The sequence below is a fragment of the Passer domesticus genome, chromosome 10, assembly GCF_036417665.1.
Source record: "Passer domesticus isolate bPasDom1 chromosome 10, bPasDom1.hap1, whole genome shotgun sequence".
In the NCBI taxonomy this organism is placed as follows: domain Eukaryota; kingdom Metazoa; phylum Chordata; class Aves; order Passeriformes; family Passeridae; genus Passer; species Passer domesticus.
This window is the reverse complement of record NC_087483.1, coordinates 21,257,891-21,279,345: the sequence shown is the minus strand read 5'-3', so window position 1 is coordinate 21,279,345 and position 21,455 is coordinate 21,257,891. Positions and strand designations below refer to the sequence as shown.

General features: G+C 41.7%; 2 protein-coding genes across 16 annotated transcripts in view; one reads left to right on the top strand and one right to left on the bottom strand.

The window, feature by feature from the left end:
* Window positions 1-317: 317 nt before the first annotated feature.
* HNRNPA3 (heterogeneous nuclear ribonucleoprotein A3) overlaps window positions 318-21,455 on the top strand; it is a 23,617-nt gene continuing 2,479 nt past the window's right edge. The window contains exons 1-14 of one of the 15 annotated variants that reach the window (XR_010369187.1): window positions 318-454; window positions 4,185-4,296; window positions 4,762-4,785; window positions 8,477-8,599; window positions 8,690-8,836; window positions 8,918-9,128; window positions 9,362-9,451; window positions 9,512-9,619; window positions 9,761-9,841; window positions 10,542-10,688; window positions 11,503-11,628; window positions 11,712-11,783; window positions 14,830-14,904; window positions 17,030-17,334. Coding sequence is in view for 13 of the 15 variants with exons in the window: in XM_064434346.1 (XP_064290416.1) it covers window positions 4,231-4,296; window positions 4,762-4,785; window positions 8,477-8,599; window positions 8,690-8,836; window positions 8,918-9,128; window positions 9,362-9,451; window positions 9,512-9,619; window positions 9,761-9,841; window positions 10,542-10,688; window positions 11,503-11,628; window positions 11,712-11,764 (1,176 nt within the window). In the remaining 2 variants the exon portion in view is untranslated. Of the gene's footprint in view, window positions 455-595; window positions 758-4,184; window positions 4,297-4,761; window positions 4,786-8,476; window positions 8,600-8,689; window positions 8,837-8,917; window positions 9,129-9,361; window positions 9,452-9,511; window positions 9,620-9,760; window positions 9,842-10,541; window positions 10,689-11,502; window positions 11,629-11,711; window positions 11,784-11,869; window positions 14,278-14,829; window positions 17,335-21,455 lie in introns of those variants that run through there. The other 14 variants (XR_010369188.1, XM_064434346.1, XM_064434347.1 and 11 more) reach the window with 14 other exon arrangements.
* Window positions 18,390-21,455, bottom strand: part of NFE2L2 (NFE2 like bZIP transcription factor 2) — a 23,362-nt gene continuing 20,296 nt past the window's right edge. The window contains exon 5 of the mRNA XM_064434340.1: window positions 18,390-20,817. Coding sequence (XP_064290410.1) covers window positions 19,609-20,817 — 1,209 coding nt within the window. The 3' untranslated portion in view covers window positions 18,390-19,608. The remainder of the gene's footprint in view (window positions 20,818-21,455) is intronic.

Sequence of the window (21,455 nt, the reverse complement as noted above, 5' to 3'; positions counted from 1 at the left end):
TAAGCTACGCTCAGTTCTGAGGGTGGGCGCTGAACGAGCTCTGGAGCGCCAATCTGCAGCTGCCTCCTCGCAGCATCTCCAGCGTGAAACAATGCGCAGAGACAAGCAACTTCTCTTAGAACGTCCTGCGCACCTCGGGCACGCCCTGCTACTCCTGCAGATGTGCTCTGTAGGCAGGGCATTCCCTCCCTTCCTTTCCTTCCCTCTCCTACCGAGCCCCCGACGGCGCTCGGGGCGCGGCGCTCCCTCACGGGGCCCCTCGCGCTCGGCCCGGCCCGGCCGGCGGGGGCGGGGCGGGGGCGGCCCCAGCCAGGGGAGGCGGGGCCGCCCCGCGCGCCTGTCGCGGCTGCGCCGGCGCCGCCACCCCCACAGCGGGCGGCCGTTTGTGCGCGGGGCCGGCGGTCGGCGTGGGACCGACGAGGGCGGGAAGGCGCTGTCGCTGAACGCCGGCACGGTGATATCTTCTCTTTCCTCGCCTCCCTACCCTTCTCCGCACCTTCCCTCTCCCCGCTTTCCCTCGCTCCCGACCCTTTTCTGTCCTTCTGGCGGGGAAGGCGCCGCGCGGGCGGGGGGGAGAGGCGGAGGAGGGGGGGATGGGCGGCGGGCCCTGAGAAGAAAAGCGGTAACGGCCGCAGCGCGCGCGCCGCCCCGAGCCCGCCTTGCCGCCACGTGACCCCCCCCCCCCGCGCCCGCCCCCTCCTCTCCCGCCCGGCTCCATATTGGCGCTGCGCTGGCCGAGCCCGGGCACAAAATGGAGGTAACTGCGCGCGGGGCTCGCCGCCATCGGAGCGGGGCGGCTCGAATTCCGCCCGAGCCTGCGGGCGGGAAAGCGCGGCGGGAAGGGGGTGGTTGGCGGCAGCGTATCATGGAGCCCCTTGCAGTTCCCGCGGCCGCCGCCTCGTTGTGGCGTTCCCGCCGCGCTCCAGCCCCGCTTTCCCCTGCGACACGCCGCGTTTCTCCGCAATGGCGGCGCGGGCAGGAAGAGAGAGGGAGCGGGAGAGGCGGCGCTTCCGCCGCGGGCTGCGGCCGCCATTTCGCAGCGCTCCCGCGCGTGGTGAGGGGGGCCCGGCCCTCGGCCCGGGCACGGCTGCGGGCGGCAGAGCCCTGCGCAGCAGTCCTGGGGACACCGAAACACATGGGCGCGTGTGCGGGCAGCAGGAGGGCAAGGCGAGCCCTACACGTGCGTGCGTCATTGTTCTGCCCTCCCTGTGTTCCTTTTCCCCCTTCCCTCCCCGGCCCAGCCCCCTCCAGCGTCAGCTACCCGGAGTAGTGCGGCAGGGATATTCTTTAACACGCTTTCTACACACTCAGTTTTCTCGACACAGATTTTAGAAGCATTAAAATCGTTTACTGCAGTACGCTGCATCTCGCAGGGGAATGCTGCAGCACGTTGTAGCACCTCCCTGGTATCTCTTACCCCTGCCCAGAGGGAGTTAAAACGTGCCGGGAGCCTTTGCTACCTGGGGAGGTGGGGGAAGGAAACCTATAGAGTTCTGTTCCTTTTCTCCACTCCCACAATTACACATGCAGAAGACCCAGGACGTTCGGTGGCATTCTGCCATGATCCTGGTGAGCAGCATGAAGCAGTCTGCATAAACCTAAGAAATCATCCTCGCTCTACCTGGAGGGAAATAGTCATCGTATTCTGCCCTAGCTTTTCTTTCCTCAAAACCTAAGGTCCTTTGCTCAAGTGTTTCAGAGTATGGCAAGCAAAAAGTGGATTTTTTTTGTTTGGTTGGGTTTTTTTGTTTCTTCTTTCCGGTGTGCGTGGTATTTTTTATCTTTGCTCCTTTCACTGAACGCTGAAACCTCAAAAATTAAGATTTGAGAAACCAACAGCTCACACTAATTTCTGTTCCTACCTTAAAAACAGAAGAAACTGAACCCCTTAACCAAAGCAGCTAAACCCAACTTTTTCATGCAAGCAATTGCTTTAGCTGCTTCGGGTTTAATAACAGAGGGGTGATGTGTTCAAAGCATTGGAAAATGCTTCAGTAAAGCTTGGGAATCTATCACATCAGGTATTGAGCTAATGCCTTGACTTTTTCCTCAGGGACATGTTCCTGTTGGTGTTGGGAATGCACTACCAACGCACTTAAAAAAAAATGAGAATGAGTTTTTTCCTGCTTTAACTTATAGGTTTGGTAAAACACCCTTTTTGTATGTGCTTTAAGTCCAACTTCAGTTGCTTATAGAAGAGACCCGTGCATTTCCATAGTATTCTCTGATTGGATTGGTGAACTTCCATCTTCGTAATGTCTGATTTGTCTCTGTTAGCTTCTTTTCCCCTGTAAGAGCTAGAGCAGAGTTGTGAGTAATGAGACATGTCCTGGTGACTTCTTTATCATTAAAATTTAAAGCTTTCCTGGGAGACTGTTTCAAATTCTTCAGTTAAGTTGCAGTATATGATTGCTCAATGCTAGTTTTACTAGCGTTTAATAATGAAGGTATTCTGAGCATTTTTGTTCAGAATTGAATAGAGTATTTTGTGGGTGATAAGAGTTTAAGAATTTAGTGCTGTCAGCCTTAACGTTCTGTAAGGCAAAATAGGAATAGGACTAAGCAGGGCTGTGTTGCACATGGTGGTGTGCATGAGCAAGAAGACAGCTCCTTTTTAACCCTTAAGGCCTTCAGGGGCCATTGGGGCAGAGACCATGCCCAGGAGCTTTGTGTTGGCCAGTGTGGAGCCCTGCTGGGGAAAGCAGCTTCAGAAAGGGATCAATACCTTCTATTACTTTGAAAAGGTATTTGAATAAGCTTATTCCTTTACTCCCTAACAATTCCTAAAGCTTTATTTTGCCATCCAGCTAGTTTGTAGAAAGCCGTTGAAGTGTTAATGTTCTGTTTCATTCCTCCCCTACATGACTTAAAAGAACTAAGAGCTCAGTTGAAGTACTTAATGTCCTAATACCTCTTAAGTCAAACTGATGTTTGATTAAAAGCATTTCAAGAGCAGGTTTAACGTTGTGTGGTGAGGAACTGAAGATACTACAAACACTCAGATGTTACTTAATAAAACCTTGAAAATTGTTACTGCATTAAATTGTAATACTTGTGATTTCACAGTTGAGTTTCATTTGAAGCTGAATTTTAACATGAAGGTATGCTTAAGAATTTCCACTCAGAATAACAGCATAAAATGCTCATTAGTAGAGACCTGCCTGCCTTTCCATATGCAGGAGCAAAATTTGCAGGAAGAAAACGTCAAAAAAAAACCCCACAACCCAAACAAACAAACCCATCACAGGAGTACGCCTAATCTTGTAAATATCTATGCTTTTAAATGCAGCACGGGTATAGTTTTATATGAAGTAACATGTTATGTAGTTAACAGTATTGCATTTTGGCCACTGTAATAAAGCTTCAAGAAACATCCAAAGTAATGAATATTGGCCAGAGATAAACTAATACATTAGTACTAGGACTAAGTGAATGATTCTAGAAAAAAGGCCAAAGAGAACATGATTTTTTTGCTTGAGTGTGTAGTTACAGGTTCATGGACTGAGTTATCTTTTAAAAGATTTCCTATTTGTAATGGGACATACATTACATAGTACAGGGCAGTAACCAAATATGTAATAGGGGAGCAAAAGTAATGCAGATGCCTCGTGCTATACACTCCTGAGGATCAGCAGTTCTGGATGGTGCAAGTTAGCATCAGTAAGGGCTTCTTGCACTGCTCCTAGTGAAAAGTATTTTTTAGTACAGGAACTATATAAGACATCCTCTAGTGTTGCACACTGCTGGATAGCTGACTACAAGAGGTAGTCATCAGAAAGTTCTAATAAGCAGTGTTTGCAAAATGTTGCATGTTTTGGGGGTTCAAAATCCAGAGAAGCAGAATTTACGTAGTGGGTTTGGGTGCTGAAGTGGAATTTGCTTGCTGGGTATCAGTTGTACTCAAAATAGTTTTGTCAGAGAGTAAGATAAAGGTTTGCTGCACATTTTAGCATTAGTTTGCGTTGTGAGCTTGACTGGGCTAGCAGATGTTTCTTCTATTTCTCTTTTCAATTGCTAGCTGAGTAGCCTGAGGCGTTTTAACATACCCTTTTAAATGCCTCTGAGATTTTTTTCCTACTTTAACCCGTTTCTTCCTGCAAAGCTACACCTGTGCATTGCAGCCACAGAAGGCCCTGCGTCACAGGAGCTGGGGTAAGTACTGACTTATCCAACCTGTTTTCTAGGTTTCCTAGATCTAAAAGAAAGGCCGAGTTAGAGTACCCTTCCAAAATGGCTGCTATTAAGGAGGAGAGAGAGGTGGAAGACTACAAGAGGAAAGGAAGACGATCCTCACAGGTGAGAGGATGGGTTTTTTTTTTAAAAAATAAAGTAGTTTTAAGGGGAAAAGATGAAAAAAAAACAAGTTAACCATTTCTATCTGATATATTAATATCTTTTTTTTTCTACCTTCTTCATCCCCGTATTAGTGGAGTAACTTTAAATTGCACTTTATTATATACAGTTTTAAGGGGTGGGGTGTTAAGCATAATGGGGAAGTTTTGCTTGTCTAGCTTTTTGTTATAACAATTCATTAAATATATGTTTCTGATTAAGGCAAGGTGGAATTATTAAATTCATGTATCCTCAGAGTATCAGCAGGAACTTGATTACTTCTACCTTCAAAAGTCCTGTTTTTAGTGGGAATGAAGACAGGTTCCTATTTTCTTTTTTTTCTTTTTAAGTAAAAATGGTTGCCTGATAGTCACTGCAAATGAAAGCGAGCTGTACTAAGTAAAAATAACTGTTTTCTTTTGCTTCTAGCAGAAATACCGTAGACTGAATAAGGTGCGTAGTATAGAGAAGACGTTGGGGCTGTTTTTGGGAGGATGGGAGCTAGTTACTTTTGGGGCAGGGTGTGGAAGTGGGAGGGGGGGAAGTTCTTAATACCCTTCAGAAAATAATGTTAAGGTCAGCAAAAAGGGTATTAAATGTGTTTATATAGCTTGTAACGGAGGCATTTTATCTTCATTTATTTCAGTTTGTTTGCTTTCTAACATTACTTTTTCAGGTTGCCTGAATATTGTAGCTATTTCAAACCAACTTTTTTCTGGAATGGTACACTACTGCAATGTGGGAGGGCCTATATACTTGAGTTATGAACAAACCTTGTCCCAGTTGCATGCGTCCGGTAGTGTATGGTTATGTTTTATTGAAGTACAGTGTGTAAAGTCCTTTTGGAAGGAATGTTGAAACTCTAACTCATTTGGACTTTGAATTGAGGGTAATGGGGTCGATCAGCTGCATACTAAATAAGCTCCTGTAGGTCACAAAAGTAGCTTGCCCTGAAATGATCTTAAAAACTGTTGAGTTTCTAGAGAATAAGTTTCTTAGGGATGGCTGCTGAGGCCCCAGTGGCCTGCAAGCTTTCCTGTTTGGGAAGGTAGTCTAGGATTGTACGCCTGGGGACAGGGTGGTCTCAGGTTCAGCCGCAGCTGAGTGTAGCTTTGGTGACTGGCATTTTGTGGGCACTTGCTGCTGCTCAAAGGTACAATGCATGGGAGAGCTCCACCCGAAAACTGCCTTTAGAGAGAAATACTGCAACTCCAAAAGGCTGATGATTCAAAACCCCTGCCAGAGGAAGTTTCACTTGGTGGTAACCTCAGGATAGAAGCAGTATGTATCTGCAGCAGCGTTGTCTCCAAAGGTGACAGGATTTCTGCAGGGATCCCAGGGGGTTCTAGCTGCCATCTCCCCCCTCCCTTAGGCGAGAGGTGCAGTTAGAGTGCGCCGAGTGTTGGGGCTTTCTGCAGGGCCTGTGCGGCCGCGCTGTGGCTCTGCTGGCGGCGGGAGGGAGCAGCGGGGCCCTCAGCGGGGCCTCGCCCGGGCCCGCCCATGGCGCCACTGCGGCGCCGGCCGCGCGCCCCGCCCTCGGCTCCATATTGGCGGCGCGGCGGCCGCGGCTGAGCACAAAATGGAGGCGGCCGGGCCCGCGCTGCGCTGGGGCTTTAGCGGGGGAAGGCCAAAGTCGGGGCAGAAGGAAGTTTTTCCGCCTCCGCAGAGCTGTGTAATGTGTCTGGAAGCCCCTCGGACAGCTTAGGGGGAGAAACTGCCTTGCCGACTAAAGGCAGGCTGGACGGTCTTGGAGCTGCTCTCCACACTCCTGCCAGAGGAGTGCTGCAAAATGGCGTGCACTCCTGGGGTGTCAGCTGAGCAGGAGGCAGCCTGCTTCTGATAGAGCAGGGTGGGAGTTACACTGAGGGAGAGATGTGTTCTGCAGGATTTTCTGTGCAGGAAAGACTGCTGATAGAAATAACTTGCAGCAGAACATCTGAGAAACAGTCTTGTGTGATAGAGGACAGCACTCTGAAAACCCCAGTGAGAACAAACTGCGTAAAAAACCAATTCCCTAATTCTCTCAAGAAAATATTGCCTTTTATTTTTTACATATAATTCCCGTAACACGTATGTCTCTTAAGGATAATTCTTACCCAGTAGAACAGAGAAGCTGTAACAGCAGGTGTTTTTCCTGCTGTATGAGAACAGCAGTCTCATGCACATAACAATAAGCAGGAAAGAACTTCACTCTTCCCCACCTGAAACATTTTGTGGTTATTCTTTTAAGGTAAAAGAACTTTGAATTGTTAGCTGGAAACTCTCATAGCCTTGAATATCAGAGAACTATAAATAATCTGTCCAGTTTTTCCTTACATACATTTCTGATTTTGAAGGAGTCTAATCTTCACATAGTAAATGTCTTTCAATATGTGTAGAAGAGTTTGAAAACACTTAGTGTTCCCAGATTTAACATAACCAAACTAAAAATTGTCAGTAGATCTTAAAAATTGGAATTAGCAACAGATAACACTTGACCTAAAGGAGTTTCTATATGCAGTAGGTGTGTAATCCTGTAAAATTTAAAGTTTCAATTTAGTGAAAAGGGTGTTGTTTTTTTTTTAACACTTTTGTTGTCTGGACCACTTCAAAGACTAGAAGCTTTACTTTGTAGTCATGAGACCATTGACTGTTACTGATTTATATTATGATCCTGAGGTAACAAAGCCTTAAATAATACTAGGCTGTTATCAAAAATGCTGGGGTTCTTTCTAACAAAATTCAGCAGACGTAAAGGCAGAGGTTTAATTCCCAGACAACTTTTCATAATCTTAGTTACTGTTTGCTGTAGTATAACCTAAGTATTGTAAGTCAACAGTTTGCTAAAGCAATGTATAATATTAAATCTCTCACTCAAAGGGGGTTAACTTTCTGGTCAGCCCTAGCAGCCTGGCAGAGGTTGTAGCACTCCAGATTGGAAGCAGAATGTCTGCAGATAGAATTCTGTGGCTGTTTTTATGTAGTTCACATCAGGATAATGCTGCATCTAGTCTGGTTTAATGGACTGCAGCAGAAACAGTGAAGCCTGTTGAACATTAATGCTGCAGAACTGAAATCATACACAGCATAGCTGACCAGCACCTTGTGGAGTGTTTTACATCCACAGAAGTACCCACTTGCTAAAGGAGATTTTAATCTGCTTGCTTTTAAACAGAGAGAGAAGTCCAGTAAGACTTTTCTGACAGTGGCAGTTGTGAAATAATTTTTTGTGAACTCCTTGTCACATGTATGGGGAAATTCCCTGCCTAGTAAAAAAGTGCAGCACTGAAACAGAGCAGAAACACAGTTGTACCCTTAAACCCATTTCAGTCATTTGACAGAGAACTGGGATCTGAAAATTTGTGCCTTTTAAAATGTGGCTGGTCATACATAGGCAGTGTTACCAAGAGCTATTAAACTTGCTTGTTCTGTGACGTTAAGTTGCCAATCTACTCCAGTAGTGATGCCCACTACTGGTCATTGAGAAGTTGTTACGGCATTTTTGTGTCTGTAAGACTTAGGTCCATGTTGTCTCACATTTGAAAGGTATTTCCCATAAGACTAAAATCCACATAAATATTTATACTATCTTGCTTGCATGTATTCCAGTAGTAGAATTATCCAAGTACACAATTTGTATTTGAAGGAATTTAGTATTGATAAGTTTCATAAAAATGAATAAAGGTAACCTTTCAAAATGGACATCCCCAAAGAGTAGACACTCAGCCCGAGCAGGAACCTTTCTTCCTTGTATAACTGTATCTTCAAATTTTTTGTAGTTCTGCATATTTATGCTTCATAAAGTGTTAGAACTTCCCTTTATCTGGAAGCGCTTTATCCCCAGCCCCTACAGTGCGAACTGTAACTCAAAGATAGGCACAGAACGCACTTTTGGGTGGTGGGGAGCAACTAAGTTACCTAGTAATTGAAATTCCTTTACTGTTTGCATTTTAGCACTCTTTAAGTTGTTAGTGTTTTAATTAAAATCACACCTCATTAAGTGTTTACTATTCTGCCGTCTAAACCCATTAGAAGTCATTGTTTTTATGTAAATGTATTTCACCTATTTGTAGTTATAATGTGCACAGATAATTTCTAGTAATTCTGAAATTTTAATTCTGTAATTTGTATTCAAAATATGTTTTTTATTTTTTTCATTTTGTAGGGCCATGAGCCAAAGGAGCCAGAGCAGTTGAGAAAGCTGTTCATTGGAGGTCTGAGCTTTGAAACAACAGATGATAGCTTGAGAGAGCATTTTGAGAAATGGGGCACACTCACGGACTGTGTGGTAAAGTCTCTGTTATTAGTTTGTGCTTTTGAAAGGGTTAGATACTTGAAGTAGCACAGAAATACAGAGTGCCTGCTTGTGTGTTTGCAGGTGATGAGAGACCCACAAACAAAACGTTCCAGAGGCTTTGGCTTTGTGACTTACTCCTGTGTGGAGGAGGTGGATGCTGCCATGAGCGCTCGACCACATAAGGTTGATGGACGCGTGGTTGAACCAAAGAGAGCAGTTTCCAGGGAGGTGAGTTAGTGTTCCAGTTAACCACATATCCTGATCTTTACCTACTACTTTAAGTGCTGAATGTCATTTTTGGCATTGCAGGATTCTGTAAAGCCTGGGGCACACCTCACAGTAAAGAAAATATTTGTTGGTGGAATTAAAGAAGATACAGAAGAATATAATTTAAGGGAGTACTTCGAAAAATACGGAAAAATTGAAACCATAGAGGTCATGGAAGACAGGCAGAGTGGAAAGAAGAGAGGCTTCGCTTTTGTTACTTTTGATGATCATGATACAGTTGATAAAATTGTTGGTATGTAAGCTCTTCAGTGAGAAGTGACTTGGGATAAAATGTTAAGATTTCAGAAAAGCAGTGTGTGGAATGAGATGATTGCATAATCAGCTGCTTTGCTATTGTAAAGGATGGGGTTGATTTTTTGTTACTTTTCAATGTGTGCATGTGCCTTACAGTAACTTTCTGTGAGAGTTTTACAGCATATTGCAGTGATGTGATTTTTGACTTTACTTTTTCACTATTTTCTGTAGTTCAGAAATACCATACTATAAACGGACACAACTGTGAAGTGAAAAAAGCACTCTCAAAACAAGAGATGCAGACTGCTAGCTCTCAGAGAGGTGAGTTGTAGTTGTGCATAGCTATTTTGTGTAACAGGTTTTCAATTAATGTAATTCAAGTGAAATATTTTGTAGGTCGTGGGGGTGGCTCAGGCAACTTCATGGGCCGTGGAAACTTCGGAGGCGGTGGAGGGAATTTTGGCCGAGGAGGAAACTTTGGTGGGAGAGGTAAATGTCTGGGATATTATTATACAATGTGATTTATATTTTGGGTTTGGATTTGGTTTGGGTTTTTATTTCCTGTGTCAATTGGCTTAAACACTTAACATGTTTGTTCAGGAAAACATTCTCATCTGTTTTGTGTTCTAGGAGGCTATGGGGGTGGTGGTGGCGGTGGTGGGAGCAGAGGAAGCTTTGGGGGTGGTGACGGATACAATGGATTTGGTGATGGTAAGTGTATTGTTCACTTGCTTTTCCCCCAGTGTTAGAACCAGCAGTAAGTCTTGCCTTCACCTTGGAAGCAAAGTCTATTTTGGTGATAATGTGATCATAGCAATAATGAAAATGAAATGTCTACATTGTAGAGCTGTGAAGAGTTAGCTCTTTGTTTGTTCTCCCCACAAAATGATGGGTGGAAAAAATACTTACCAATATTTACGCTTTAAAAAAATATCATAAGGTCATGAGGGAGCTGTTTATTATTGAGAGCTAAGTGAAGATTCTTATGTTAGTTGAGATGACTAAAACTGAATAAAGCAGTGAACAACTGCCTTATTTTCTGTAAACTCTTAAGACTTTGTGGTTCAGTGGCATCCCTTTTCGTGATGCAGTTAGGATGAGTATCCAAAATGCATCTGAACAGAAATACAGCAATTACCAAATGGCAAAAAATGTAATTACCAGAATGCAAAAAGGGATGAGGGAAATGGCATGTAATTAATTACTTAGGTCCTGATTTTATAAGCATGGGTTTTTTCTCAATCACATAGTTTAGATAAATCATGCAACCGCAGTGAATATAAAAAAGGAAAACTGCTGTGGGACATCTTTATAGTGTGAGTGTTTTGGTTTGGGTTTTTTTGTTAAATGGATTTTTCCTTACTAATATTTAGCTTTGATGTGTTAAGTTTGACTTTTCTTTGATTCAAAGGTGGCAACTATGGAGGTGGTCCTGGCTATGGCAGCAGAGGAGGATATGGTGGTGGTGGAGGACCAGGATATGGAAACCCAGGTGGTGGATATGGAGGTGGTGGAGGAGGATATGATGGCTACAATGAAGGAGGAAATTTTGGTGGTGGTAAGATTCTAGCTTCAATTCGACATCCGTGGTTCTTAGGTTTCATTTCACAATGCCTGAAATTTGGTAATTCATAAAATGAGTTGTATGTCTAGGTTTTAACGTAGAAGGTCATGTTGTATAAGGAAAGTTCTTTTTCATGGGGATCAGCTTTGATTAACTACAACTTTATTTTGCCAGGGATGTATTTTTCAAAAATTTTTGGCTGTAAATCTCTGTGCGGAGGCAGAGTACAGGAATTTCAGTGGTTTTGAGCATTTCAAGTTTGTTTTTCCTTGGATACCAGTTCACAACATGTAGATCACATCCTCCTTTTGTGAGGACTACAAACACAAATGTTAAGCTTTTTGTTTGCCCCAAATTTGAGGAGTTGAGCTGCAAAAACTACTGTATATCTTAGTATACTTTCTGATCTATGTGTGCAGCATGTCCATTACAGTTCTGTCATTTTTTTGGTGCAAATAAATTGTAATTTACGTTAGTGTCATCCATGCGGAATTGTGCAGTAGAAACTCAGGGTTTTCCCATTGTGGGAGCCTTAATTTGGCCTATTGGGTTAACATCAAATTGCCTACTCAAATATGCTTATAATGTGATGTGTTTCATCTTCAATAAAATACCAGTTTCTAACTGTAAAAATACCAAGGGTCTTCTTTTACTTGTGCATTTGCATCGAGGTAGCATCAAAGTACATGAATTTAATTTTAAATTGTTCTCAGCTATTACAATTTATTATTACATTGGATATTGGAATTTGGTGTGTTTTGTGTCCTAAATGTTAAACAAACACGGCTTTATAAATTATTTATTTTAGGTAATTATGGTGGAAGTGGAAACTACAATGATTTTGGCAATTACAGTGGACAACAGCAGTCTAACTATGGTCCCATGAAAGGTGGTGGCAGCTTTGGTGGCAGAAGTTCAGGCAGTCCCTATGGTGGTGAGTATGATTTTGTACAGACAATATTTTTGAGTTAAAATCTGTTGTTGTCCGTGTACTTCAGTATACACACTGTTTTTTAGGTGGTTATGGATCTGGAAGTGGAAGTGGGGGCTATGGTGGTAGAAGATTCTAAAAATGCTACCAGAAAAAGGGTAGGTGTAATGCATATTTATAATGATGATTAATAATGTGCAACTGTTCACTGAGAGTAATAATTTTCTTATCCTGTATTCAACAGGCTACAGTTCTTAGCAGGAGAGAGAGCGAGGAGTTGTCAGGAAAGCTGCAGGTTACTTTGAGACAGTCGTCCCAAATGAATTAGAGGAACTGTAAAATCTGCCACAGAAGGAACGATGATCCATAGTCAGAAAAGTTACTGCAGCTTAAACAGGAAACCCTTCTTGATCAGGACTGTCATAGCCACAGTTTGCAAAAAGTGCAGCTATTGATTCATGCAATGTAGTGTCGATTAGATGTACATTCCTGAGGTCTTTCTCTGTTGTAGCTTTGTCTTTCTTTTTTCTTTTTATTTTCCCATTACATCAGGTATATTGCCCTGTAAATTGTGGTAGTGGTACCAGGAATAAACAAATCAATGAATTTTTAACTTTTCAATATTTGTGTAGTTCAGTTTTTCCACATTTAGTACAGAGAACTCTATAACAGAACTGAAATGTAGTTTAGGGTGTTTCCTTGTTAGTTAATAGAGAAGATAAATTGCATTTCTCAATTACTATTTTGTATTAATTTAAAGTTAACAATAGAAACACCTATTGATTTGCAGTCTTAAGGGGTCTAGTCTCAGTGTATATACGTAACTGTCATTGACATGAGTTACATAGGCATACAGAGGGAAAACATCTGTATGTTGCATTATAGTTTGTTTAGATGTATAACTAGGATTTGAGTTACTCAAATTAGTGTTTGTGAATCATAGAACTAAGCTTTATCTTAATGAAAACTTCAAATTACTTTTTGGTTTGTGCATATTTTTTTAATTTGTAGTTCTGTATTAGTACTAGCGCTTCAAGAAAATAAGGCATGATAAATATTTTAACAAGACCAACTTTAGACACATGAAAGCTGTCTCCCGTCTCATTTGAGATGCATAAGGGATAACTGAAGTTGTTTAAGTCTTGGGTGGAGAGAAAAAGAAATTTGCTTTTTACCTTTATATTTATTGTAATTCCCGAGAAGTTAAGGTGGGGGGAATCAAGTGCCTGTTTCCTTGGGATATACAATGATTCTGTTTCAATAAAACTATACTTTGGGGAGGGTGGCTTGGAATTTTCATCCCCTTTGTCCCCATTTCCTTCTCCCTTGCACCAGACTGCACTGTTTCAATTAAATGAGGTGTCATAGTGAGAGTAATAGGTATGTTCCTCAATAATTTAATGGCTATATACTTTCTTGCATGCACCCTAGGCAATTTTCTGGACACATGCTTCTGACTGGGAGCCCAGGGTAGCACAGGTGTAATCACTGACAGTCCCAGGTAATGTTCTCCAGAAGCCCATTCCTCATGGGCTCTGAAATGGTAGAGTCCTTGAGCTGTTTCCCTGTGCTCGGCTGAGAGCTCCGAGATAAAACACGATCTAGCTCTATTCTGCCCACCAGAGGCACTCCCACAATGCAGAGGGGTACAGTCCCGAGTTCCCACAGATAGAATGACAGTGTGCTACAACTGGGTTTGGTGCAGTGGAGTAGAAAATCTGACCAGTACATGTGGCTAGAAATTGTACTTGACATTCTCACTTCTGACCTCCAAATTAAGGCACTGCAGTCTGTGCTGTCCTCATCTGATGTGAATTCTCTTGACTATTGCCAGGCCAGTGCTTGCTGTCAATTCAGACTCAGAAGAGTAGGGACCCAGTCAATAAAAGAAATACTCAGACACTTGGCAATATGTATTGGAATTACTCACACCTGTTTCACTTCTGGGTCAATGTGCAGTATAAGGTAAATGCAATTCCAGTGTAGGAATGAATCTGCAAAGATGTATGAAATGGCTTAAGGCATAATCAGTCATATTAATGAATTATAATTTTTAAGAAGTGGTAGAAAAATAAGTGTGTTGTTTGAAAAAAAATTAAACATATGTTATTTAAACGCTGTTATTGGAGTGTATTTAGACTGCAGTACGCTAAAACAAGGAACCAGTGTCAAAATGGTAGCCTCCAAAATGGATTTCAAAGTCTGCTTATTCTTGTCTGTGGAGTTCTGAAAGATCTCAAAAGTTAAAGCAAGAATTGGTTTAGTGAACGCTTCTGTTGTTGTACGTGTTCATTTGGGCTTGGGGTGGGGGGGAGGCTGTACTTCAATAAAGGCATTTTTTAAACAACCCATTTGGAGTTTGAAAACATGGGAAACTAAACCACAACTCACTAGGGAGTGAGACACCTGACTTCTGACTTGCTTTGTACATTACTATGCTAGAAGATGTGTAGACTTGCACCTGGGGCCTGCATCTGATTGCAGGGACAACTGGAGGATGGGGTTGATGTCCCTTCTGACAATTGATCTGGTATTTCTAAATTTTTTTAGAATGTATTGACAGTGTTCTTTTTAACAGGGCCTCTTGTAGCTGTACTGTGACTACAATGTTAACTTTGAAAAATAGTGTCATAATAAACTTTATGAACAAGATCTGTATGCAACCTTTTAAGAGATGGATGTAAGTGACCGCTTTGTAGGTGGGTGGGGTAGCGTAGCTGTTGTTTGTGACGTGGAAAAGTGTAAGCCATGAGGACAGTGATCCGCCAGCTTTACAGAACCTAGGATGTACTTCCTTGATCCATACATTGCTAAGGAGACTCGTAAGACAGGACTTCAGCAGCCTATTGAGTATGGAGAAGTCAGCCTAATTAAAGAATGACAAGGCAGCAGGAGCAACAGCTTCAACTTCCAGAAAAGTGAAGGAATAAGATACTGTGCTGATAGTGAGCAGCTTTCCCAAGGCTAGTTAAATCTGCTTATCACAGCTGAAATATCGAAGAAAGTCTAGCAAGAGTTCTTCACCTTTTGGAACCTCCTTGAGTGATAGCTACTTGAGTTGACTCAAAATCAATAGGTCTAGCATTTAGACCTGAAAGGAAGGGCAATGAGCATAGGTAAGGTTTGCCTTTAAAATTTTTCATGAATTACAAAGAGTGGTGGGAGGTTTTTAAACAAGGTAAGAGTAATTTCTTTAATTTTCAGGTTGAATGAGAAGCTGCTGCTTGACAAAATGGGGCATGTCTTGCACATCCTCTTCAAATGAAGGTTTCTGACTGGGTAAGATTTGTAGTGTATAGTAAAATGTGTTTAACCCCTATTTCCTTCTAGGCTTTCCTTTGACAGTGTTACTATCAAGGGAAGCCATAAGTACTAAGCAGCAAATATTCCAGCATTTGTCATCCAGTGTTTCCTGTTCTGGATGTGCGCTGCTTGCTGGCACATTTCCTATTCAAGAATCTTCTGTTCCTGGCAGATGCAAAACTGCTTCGTGTCTGAGGTCAACAAGACAAGTTGATGTTTTGAAACAATGTGTTTTGGTTACTGGGGAGTGTGCTGGGCTGGGGGGAAATTGTTCTGTGCCTTGTCGTGGAAAGTGGTGCTGCAGAGAAGCCCGGGAAGGCAGTGGCACTGAAGTGGTTCTTCAGTTCTCAGCAGCTGTGACTTGCTGCTGCTTGCACCCGTTCTGGGAGGGAGCTTGGTATTGGTGCGAGCTGGGATTTCCCTCCTAGGTAGTGGATCTTGGCTCAGCAGGGGGTGTTGTATTTACCTGTACAAATCAAAGCTCCCTCTCAGATTCTGGGTGCTTTCAGGCAGGGTAATTGAAGCTGATACTCATGATACCCAGCTGAAATCACAATGGCATTTGTACAGGCAAATAGAACGATAATAAAAACTTATGCAGTCTTGATTTTACACAGACTGGAACATGTATTAAGTCTTGGAACATGTATTATTTCCTTTTCTGCGTCTTTGATACAGGTCCTTTTATAAAGTACTTCAGCATCTGTTTAATACATTTCTGAGCCTGTGCATTCTTACAAAGTCAATTTCTATTTTAGTGTTGGTTATACTTCAGTTGCTCTGAAAGTAGTCAGATGGAACCTGCCTTATCAGAGGCATGTTCACAAACTGTTTCAAGTACTTAAGACTTTCTACCTCCTGCCTGTAGACTCCCAGAAAGTAATTCCTGACTTTGTAACACACAGTTAACTAATTTGGAAGTAACATACAGAGACTTTCATAAAATCAGAAGCTACTGAATTGCAAATCTCATGATAACTGCATGTACTTTTTAAAAAACATTGAGACAAGTTTGTGCTTAGCCAAGGTTGAGCCTAAAAATGAAACTGCAGTACAGTCACGTTGCCTTAGTGTAACATGCCAGCTTGTTGCTGAGGTGATGAGCTTGCTTTTTTTGTGTGCTCTGCTTGGCAGAGCTTCTGCAGGCATCTGTGCAGCAACAGGTAATGGGGAACAGCATTGCCACTCAGGTACAGACAAATGCTCTTGCACCTGCAGTGCCCTTTTTTTAACGGTAGAATTGCAAAAATGTTTTAACAAAGTTAATTTGTAACAAAAACTTTGTAGTTTGTCTTGCTACTATGCCTGTGCATAGAGTAAAGCTTTACCTTTCTTTAATATGAGAGGATTCCATGTTACTGCAGACTTTGTGTGCTCTGGGTGGGTCTTTTTGCACCACATACAGGAACAGATAATCACTGTTGGAATTATTTTCACAGTTTGATTTATAACACTCATTAAGATTAATTTGCTTAAATTCAGTTATTTATAGCTAAATCTGTTCAGAAATAACTTTGACCAAAATAAACACTTTATTAAGGGAGTGCTAGGTCAATTGTATCTCTGTCCAAGAGGCACTTTTAAGAGTTAAGAACTTTATTTCATGGCTGTGTTTTTGTTTACTGGCTTGTGTTGAAATTAGCAGCTTTCAATGGAGATGGGGATGTAAAGATGCAAAACTAACAAAGCATTGGTCCCTAAGCTACAGTTGTACAGAAATTTACTTGATAACAAAAATGATACTTCCAGGCAGAGAAGGGAGTTTCCCCAAAAGCAGCCCAGATTGATGGAGGTAACTGCTATTACTGAAAACCAAAATTAAACACAGCATCTTAACTTTTATATCTTTTCAATACTTAAGGTTCCTAATCTTTTCAAGCATGGATTGTGTGATGTACTGATGTGCTGTCTTTGGTTCCTTGTTTAAGACGTTAAAGTGGTTTTCATGTGCTGTCTGCACTGAGGTGGAATATTCATAAATCAGTCTGTGGTCTCTGACAAGTGTGTGTATCTTACAATTGTGTGGAGCATGTAAGATCTTGAGTATCACTGCAATTCACATATCTGATGGATGATTCTTTTTCTGCTGTGGGTGCTACAGGTTGACATCTCTCTCTATTAGCTTTTCCTGAACTAAAGTAATCCAAGTATCTCCACAGAAGAAAAAATGGCCTTCACGTAGAAGATGATATCGCAAGATTGGAAACAGAATAAAATGGTATAACTGGCAGCCTTCAAGAGCAGTGGTGCTAATGTGCTGACATCTTGAAACTTGTGGTTAAACAAGTTAAAATAGCGTGGAAATTTCAAATTTCAGTATAGTCCATAATGGATTAAAATTTGTTAAAATATTTTAATTTTGTATCAGAATAAAGTGTATATTGTCAAATGACTTACAATCTAAAATGTGTTGGCATCACCTTTTTTTAGTGCTGTGAAGAACACTAAGTGGTCTAGAATTATTGCAACACATTTTCTTACAGGATCATCTTTCCATCTTGACACTTGCAAGCCAAAAACCCTTAGTTCAGGCCAGCTTTTCAGCTTTATTCTTAATAGTTTTAAAATGGGATGTTTTGATCAAGAAACAAATGGTCTCCATGTAGCAGCTTGTCAGTGTATGAGGTCAGCAGTGTGAGGCTTTTGACTTGGCAATGTTACTAGTCACTCAGATTTGGGAGCATACTCTGTACCTCAGTAGTAACAGAAACAAAAGGAAGGTTATAGTTTGCAATCTGATGTGTTTATATATATATATATATATATATCTGAGTAACGTGGATTTTTTTTCCTCAGTGATACTGGGGGGTTCAATGCGAGAGCATCATGCACTGTGGTGATGATGTGAAGAACACTGGTTCAAACTGGATGCAGGTTGTCACAGACCAAGTTACTTTAGACTGATTCTTCACCTGATGAAATTCAAACAAGGCTGCTGCTTTAACTACTGTTTTTTTGTGGCACTTTTGTTTTGGTAATGGAAGAAGTATCTTTGTATTATGATTTAGACAAATGGATGGTACAAATACAGCAAAGGCTGTAAGGATGCTGTTTGCCTTTGGCTTTCACATTAGTGAAATTAAGGAACAAATGGAAGCGCAGGGCAGGAGTTTACTGAGATATCTATTTTATAGCCAATTTGTAATTAAAAGTATTTATAGTGCAGCTGTAGAGAGAATTTTCTCTGACAGACATTTGATAGCGTAGTTAATGGCAAGGGGAACCCAGGAGCATTTTAGGTGCTCTGTGCTTTGCCATCAGCCCCTGCCTGTGTTTAAGAGTTACTGTGTATCAGTGTTGACTGTCGGGGCCATGGCTGGGTGTGCTTCTAAAATTGCCATCTTCAAATATGGATTAATCCTCTTGCTTTAAGTGGCAGCAGTGTCTTGCATTCCCCCAGTGCCCACCCATGATAAGGACCATCAGTGGCAAGAAAAAAATCACTTCAGATCAAGCACGCCTTTTAGAACTTGCACAGGGATGAAAACAGTTTTTAATTTTCAGATCAACATGTCTTACAAATTATGCATTTTCTGTATTGAAAAAATACAAAACAATCAAGTGCAATGAGTTCTTTTGAGTAGTAAACAAAACCATGCTATATTTGCCCATTTTTTACTCTTTTATAAATCATAATTTAAACTCCACAAAGCTTTTCAATTCACTGAGCAGAGATTCCAAACAGGGCAGGTGGATGGCTGCTAGTATGCAGTTTTCCATAAGCACCAAAGTAACAGCAGGGAGAGGTAAAGCTCATTGACTGAAGTCAGAGGCACAGTAGTGTATATATATATACACTACTATATAGTGTATATATATATCTAGGAGAATTGCTCAAAAGCCTATAGAAATTTTAGCTGGAAAAAGGCATAATGCTGGTAATGCTTTAACAGATTTAAATGCCTTTGGAGAAAAGATCTCGTGAATTTACATAGTGTTCAAGGAGGAAAACAAAAATGTGAGCTTAGCATAGACTTGAAACTTTGTGTTACATGGTCTTTCCAAAGGTTATTAAAGTGAAGCTGAATGAAGTACTGGTAATGCTGACACTGCTGTGTGATTGATAATTATGCTAGGAAGACAGCCTTGGAAAACCAGCAAGGATTTCTCTCCTTTAAGGAAATAAATGTATGAAGTAGAGTTTAAAAACTTTTAATGAGCTGATAAAGCAAAATCAAACACTGAGTGTCAACTTTTATGCTAAATTAATATATTAAATATAAAGCAAATATAAATGTGTAAGAAAAATGGGGAACACTATTGCATATTTATAAAAATATAAGAAGCCATCCTGGTTGTCTTGCAAGAAATTATATTCAGAAGGCTAAAATCATTTATATATATATATATATCCAATCTATGAATATAACAATAGATAGGAACAGTATATAAATATGGCATATTTAAATATTTACATATATATGGAAACTAGTCAAATGGTGCTATAAGAAGGAAATGTCTGTTATAATGTCAGATTAAAAATTTTGTATATGCCCAACTGCATTGTGATTAAACTTCAACTTGCATCTTCCATAAACTAATTAACAACTTTAAAATTATTATTGCATAGACTTACTTGACAAATATTACTTAATTCTGCATTCCACCTCACAGTAAAACCTATCATGATAATGATACAAAACTAGTCACTCAGGGAATGGGAGCCAGCTGTACTGCCCTTCAAAGTTTAGTCCCTGACTGCCTGCTCTTAGGAACAAGAAAGACATTGCCATCTCTAGTTTGCTGCAGTGAATATTCACTAGGAGAGTAAGGCTTTCCGTCTTCATCACGAAGCATGCTGAAGACCTCGAGGTACAAGGTGGTGAATTGCTTTTTCATTTGATGAAGGCTCCTGTCATGCTCTCCTTTCTCCTTAAGCAATTTCTCTTTCTCATCTTTTAGGTTACTCAAATCATGCTCCAGTTCTACTATATTTTCCAGTTTTCTTTTGCGGCAATTTTGAGCAGCCACTTTGTTCTTGCCTCTCCTGCGTATATCTCGAATAAGTGTAAGCTGGGCTTCGTTGAACTGCTCCTTAGACATCATTTCACTGAAGTCCGCAACAGGGAGATTGATGATTTTTTCAACAGGAAAAGGGATCTGCAGAGCTCTTGCTCTTTGCTCATCTCTCGTGAGATGAGCATCAAGGCGGCCTGGAGGTTTGTCTTTTGTGAAAGGAGCTCTGGGTTGGCCGGGAGCAGGAGGGGGTTCTTTCTTTGGTGTGGCTATAGGTGGCAAACTTGGTGTTTGAGTGCTTGGCCCTAAGGAAGAAAACACTTGATCCTGGAGCTGCAAAGAGTACACACCAGCACTGCTCTGCAGCATGCTTCCAGGAGCACTATCCGTGTCTTCCATTTCAGAATCGCTGCAAGCCAAAGTCTTATCTGCATAGGCAGACGATTCCACAGAGTGTTCCGGCGACGCCACGCTGGAACTTGCATTCAGTGAAATACCAGAGTCAGAATCGTTACATTCTGCTCTGGTCCCTGAGTGGTTGCCATTAAAAGCTTTACACAGTGCAAAGTCAGAAAGATCAATAGGTTCACTTAGAATCTCTGCCAGGGATTGACTGATAGTGTTCGTTGCTGCTGCATCACCGTTCACCTTTGTATCAATAAACGTGGTGTAGAAATCCTCACAGAAATCAGGGTTTGAAGGGGATGTGTCATTTAAAGAGTTCACACTCAGCTGGCTGGTGTCTTCTGGTGGCAAAATGCCCGAGAAGGGGCCCTCCATACCATCCAGGAAACCTGGACTGCAGTTAACGTCTTTTTTCAGCAGGGGTAACGAGCTGCAGTAACTGTAGCTGTTGTGCATCTCTGCTGGCTTGCTTTCAGGGCTCGTGATTGTGCTCACCTCAGCCAGGTTATCATTTTCAATGTTCAGGCACTAGATGGGGAGTGCAAGGGACAAGGTGAGCAACACATCTCCAACTGATCAAATCCTTTTCTACAACCCAGAAGCATTAAATAGCAATAAACACGGACATAAAGGGGTTTTATAACACTGCTGTAGTCTAGATGACTACAGCACCCTTGTGCTATGAAGAGGCAGTCGAGGAAGATGAGAGATACCAAAGCAAGAGCACAACACAACTTGTTCTGGACAAAGCATTTTAGAGTAAGAGAGCAGAGCCTCTCAGGCTCAGAGCAGGATGCTGAAGACACCCATTCCAGTGTGTTCTGGAAACTGCATGGAGCCCTCCTGTTCTGGTAATTGTGAGGATCCTGGAGCTGCCAGGTCTCAGCTTCTCACAAGCACCACTGCTAGGAATGGCACAAGCACAGAAATGTAAAATTCCTGAATGAGACATAATGAACTTGTACACCAAACAATGACTTCTAGCACTGTTACTTTCATGTGACAGTTCCTCAAAACCAAGATTCTTCTAGGATGTACTGAATGAAGGAGCTTTCAGCACAGAGCAATGTAATTCTTGGTGAAGTAAGAAGAGTGCTAACATGGAGCTGGGCAAGCACACATTAGTCCAGCTGGCTAACACCACAGTGAGCGTCAGACTGCTCCTC